General features: G+C 44.4%; 1 protein-coding gene and 1 non-coding gene across 2 annotated transcripts; both read left to right on the top strand.

Moving 5' to 3' along the window:
• The first annotated feature begins 577 nt into the window (after positions 1 to 577).
• LOC123500807 lies at positions 578 to 696 on the top strand. Its single transcript, XR_006673466.1, has one exon. It is a non-coding gene; the product is annotated as a 5S ribosomal RNA (ribosomal RNA).
• Positions 697 to 3,656: 2,960 nt separating this feature from the next.
• Positions 3,657 to 4,249, top strand: LOC123500803 (histone H3). The gene has a single exon (XM_045249409.1). It carries the CDS (start codon positions 3,783 to 3,785, stop codon positions 4,191 to 4,193), a length of 411 nt encoding a protein of 136 aa, XP_045105344.1. The 5' UTR covers positions 3,657 to 3,782; the 3' UTR covers positions 4,194 to 4,249.
• Positions 4,250 to 4,450: the final 201 nt, after the last annotated feature.

Raw genomic sequence — 4,450 nt, 5'->3', positions numbered from 1 at the left:
GCATTTTGCCTCGCGGTAATATATATATGGAGCAGGTGCCTTCCCGGTTGTAGTAGGGTAACAATATTTCCTGTTTTTCCCACTTGATCCAACATCGCTGGGTCATACGAACACGGTCTCCGTCTCGTCGTTGACCCTCGGACCACGCATCCGAGACGTACAACCGAGAGGCAAGCAAGAAAACGGCGTAAAACCAAATAATATCGAGTCGGAGGAGGTGCCAGATTTTCCAGCCAGCGGCATGCATGCAGCGAGCAACAAGCCAACCAGCCAGCCAGCCACAGAGGAGGCAGACTGAGTCTGTGTCAGAATAATAATAATAATAATAATAATAATAATAATAATAAGAAGAAGAAGAAGAAGAAGAAGAAGAAGAAGAAGAAGAAGAATGAGAGAGACAGACAGACAGACAGACAGACAGACAGACAGACAGACAGACAGACTGACAGAGATTAATCCAATAGGGAAACGATATTAAACCAAGAAACACCTAGAAAGGACTTGATTCACAGGGTATACGGAGTATAGTAGGGCAAGCCAGGAAGAATTTAAAGGGGCCTAAAATCTCACATCGAGTGCCAACGACCACACCACGTTGAACACACCGCTTCTCGTCCGATCAGCGAAGTTAAGCAACGTTGGGTCCGGTTAGTACTTGGATGGGTGACCGCCTGGGAACACCAGATGTTGTTGGCATTCCATTATTTTTCATTTATCTATTTATTTTTTTATTATTATTATTATTATTATTATTATTTTATAATAATAATAATAATAATAATAATAATAATAATAATAATAATAATAATAAGAAGAAGAAGAAGAAGAAGAAGAAGAAGAAGAAGAAGGTTTGATTTGTCTATTCTTATATTGTTTTACCTGCTTATTTTATTCTTTGTTAATTCATCCATTTATTCTTGTACTACCTCGTGCCTGGATTACCAGACAAAACTGTGTATTCTAAACACACATGAATAGGAGAGGACTCGAACTGACATTTTTTTTTTTCTCTCCTATAGAGAAATTGCATCGAACCGCTAGCCTAGCTTGGTGCCGGGGGAAGGGGATAAGAATGACCACCTGCACGGACGTGTGCTGTGCTCTGTCGAGCTTGGATATTAACCATTGAAGTCTGAAGAAGAAGGAAAAAAAAAAAAAAAAAAAACCTAGAAAGTCACTGCAGCGGCTGTGGGAGGAGGAAAGACGCAAGCCGTCAGACTAACCGTGACACACGACACGCTAATAAATACGCACACTATAGTCTGACCATTTTTATGAAGATCACTTAGGCGTTGGCGTTTTTGGGGATTTTCCTGCCTGCGGCGCTGTCACACGTGTACCAATACGCGCCCCAAGTCAGGTACTTAATACTTTTTAACTGAATGGTGTTGTAGTACATATACATTGTGATGCTCTAAAGAGGCAAGTTAGAGGAATTTGTGTTTATTTTAAATAAATTTTGCATTGGTTTTGCAAACGCAACAACAATGCTTGACAACGTTTCCTCCGAGCGTTGTCACATCCTTCTGGGTGACCGAGTGAGGTCACAGGTCAAAGTGACCGTGTTAATCCATGGTGTGTGGGGAGCAAGGTTATCATTGACACATAGGCTCTAATCCCTTAATTTGCCCAGCAACGCCGCAGGCCGGGAAATTCCCAAAAATGGCAACGTCTAAGTGATCTTCACACTATAATAATCTGATTAACAATTTGTCTTGGCCATGTTGCAGTGGGTATTTGGTGAATGAAATGATCGATTGCTATCTTTACATCATCCATCCATCCTAATTTGACCTTAGAATCTAAAATGGTTGCTTTGCTGATGTCATTCAGGTATATTTGAGAAATCATATTCTTTGTATGTAAAATATAATGTTTTTTTTTTTTTTTGTGGATCGTAGTTGCTAAAGTGTGTCTGTGTATATATTAGGATTTTCATGCTATATGTTGGTGGCCCTTGCATTTGAAATAATTATATTGTGAAATTGTCAACTTTTTTTTTTTTTCGGTAGGGGCTAATGTATGCAATGTTTCTGCTAATTTATGGAAATTTTATGCAAATTAGCCAAATCAAATTGGGGGGGGGGGGTCGATAATGGGGGGGGGACGCGCGCGAAAATCACTCCATTTTCTAATTTTGCGATTTATGCACATATCCGGTAAAATCATGTAAACGGGAAAAAAAAAAAAAAAAAAAAAAAAAAAAAAAAAAAATCGTCTAGAATTGTCGGTGGGATCCTTCTGTCCCTCTCTCTCTCTCTCTCTCTCTCTCTCTCTCTCTCTCTCTCTCTCTCTGTGTGTGTGTGTGTGTGTGTAATTCACTGTTTGATCTGCTGCAGTCTCTGACGAGACAGCCAGACGTTACCCTACGGAACGAGCTCAGAACTCATTATTTCCGATCTTCGGATAGGTCTGAGACCAGGCACACACCACACACCGGGACAACAAGGTCACAACTCCTCGATTTACATCCCGTACCTACTCACTGCTAGGTGAACAGGGGCTACACGTGAAAGGAGACACACCCAAATATCTCCACCCGGCCGGGGAATCGAACCCCGGTCCTCTGGCTTGTGAAGCCAGCGCTCTAACCCCTGAGCTACCGGGCCGTGTGTGTGTTTCACTGTTTGATCTGCTGCAGTCTCTGACGAGACAGCCAGACGTTACCCTACGGAACGAGCTCAGAGCTCATTATTTCCGATCTTCGGATAGGCCTGAGACCAGGCACACACCACACACCGGGACAACAAGGTCACAACTCCTCGATTTACATCCCGTACCTACTCACTGCTAGGTGAACAGGGGCTACACGTGAAAGGAGACACACCCAAATATCTCCACCCGGCCAGTGTGTGTGTGTGTGTGTGTGTGTGTGTGTGTGTGTGTGTGTGTGTGTGTGTGTGTGTGTGTGAGAGAGAGAGAGAGAGAGAGAGAGAGAGAGAGAGAGAGAGAGAGAGAGAGAGAGAGAGAGAGAGAGAGAGAGAGAGAGAGAGAGAGAGAGAGAGAGAGAGAGAGAGAGAGAGAGAGAGAGAGAGAGAGAGCATTGTTGTAGCCAAGATGTCTCAGGGATTTCGCCGTGTCAGGTCACTCACCACTCCTTTTCCTAACTAAATGAATATTGAAAATAAAAAAAACTTTTCGCGTAACAATTCTTCATAAACCACGTACTGTACATACATATATCTATGATAAATTTACATTATATCCTTTCCTTATATGAGAATGTAATCTCTCTCTCTCTCTCTCTCTCTCTCTCTCTCTCTCTCTCTCTCTCTCTCTCTCTCTCTCTCTCTCTCTCTCTCTCTCTCTCTCTCTCTCTCTCTCTCTCTGTGTGTGTGTGTGTGTGTGTGTGTGTGTGTGTGTGTGTGTGTGTGTGTGTGTGTGTGTGTGTGTGTGTGTGTGTGTGTGTGTGTGTGTGTGTGTGTGTGTGTGTGTGTGTGTGTGTGTTTGTGTGTGTGTGTGTGTGTGTGTGTGTGTGTGTGTGTGTGTGTGTGTGTGTTTAAAAAATTTTATTTTATTTTATTTTTTGTTGTGTTTTCTTTTCTCTCTTTCCTTCCTCTTTTCTCTCCCTCTCGCCTGCCTCAATTTCTTTGAGTTACCCATGACATGTTGTTATGGTTAGGAGGGGGGAGTTTTCTGTGGTTGTCGAACACTCTTACGTCATTCCCGTCCAATCGTAAGGCAAGGTTGGGCCCCGGCAAACCGTATTTAAAGAAGTGCCAGCCTAAGCGCTCAACTCGCCCAACTGTTCGTTCCGAGCGGCAGTAACTTACTTACTCACCATGGCACGTACTAAGCAAACGGCCCGCAAGTCCACCGGTGGCAAGGCGCCCCGCAAGCAGCTTGCCACGAAGGCAGCTCGCAAATCTGCTCCTGCCACTGGAGGTGTCAAGAAGCCCCACCGTTACAGGCCAGGAACCGTGGCCCTCCGTGAGATCCGCCGTTATCAGAAGAGCACCGAACTGCTTATCAGGAAGCTGCCTTTCCAGCGCTTGGTGCGTGAAATTGCCCAGGATTTCAAGACTGACCTCCGCTTCCAGTCCTCCGCTGTCATGGCCCTCCAGGAAGCTTCCGAGGCTTATCTCGTGGGTCTCTTTGAAGACACTAACCTGTGCGCCATCCACGCCAAGCGTGTCACTATCATGCCCAAGGACATCCAGCTGGCTCGTCGAATCCGTGGCGAGCGTGCCTAATAAGTGTGTCATCCAAGGCAAGCAAGCAACAACAAACAATATCTAGGCCCTCTTCAGGGCCAAAGGTGCTTTATCTAAAGAGAATAATATTACATAGACCATGAATGGGTTGGCTTTGATCCGTATGGTCGAGCGATTTCCTGATTAGAAGACTTTTTTTTTTCTCTCTCTCTCTCTCTCTCTCTCTCTCTCTCTCTCTCTCTCTCTCTCTCTCTCTCTCTCTCTCTCTCTCTCTCTCTCTCTCTCTCTCTCTCTCT

This window comes from Portunus trituberculatus, unplaced genomic scaffold, assembly GCF_017591435.1.
Source record: "Portunus trituberculatus isolate SZX2019 unplaced genomic scaffold, ASM1759143v1 PGA_scaffold_490__1_contigs__length_16601, whole genome shotgun sequence".
In the NCBI taxonomy this organism is placed as follows: domain Eukaryota; kingdom Metazoa; phylum Arthropoda; class Malacostraca; order Decapoda; family Portunidae; genus Portunus; species Portunus trituberculatus.
Note: the sequence above shows the minus strand (reverse complement) of the source record. Positions and strands in the feature narration are given on the sequence as shown.

Excerpts from the sequence above, each read along its gene's own strand:
- LOC123500803 (XM_045249409.1), top strand. The coding sequence starts at position 3,783 with ATGGCACGTACTAAGCAAACGGCCCGCAAGTCCACCGGTGGCAAGGCG.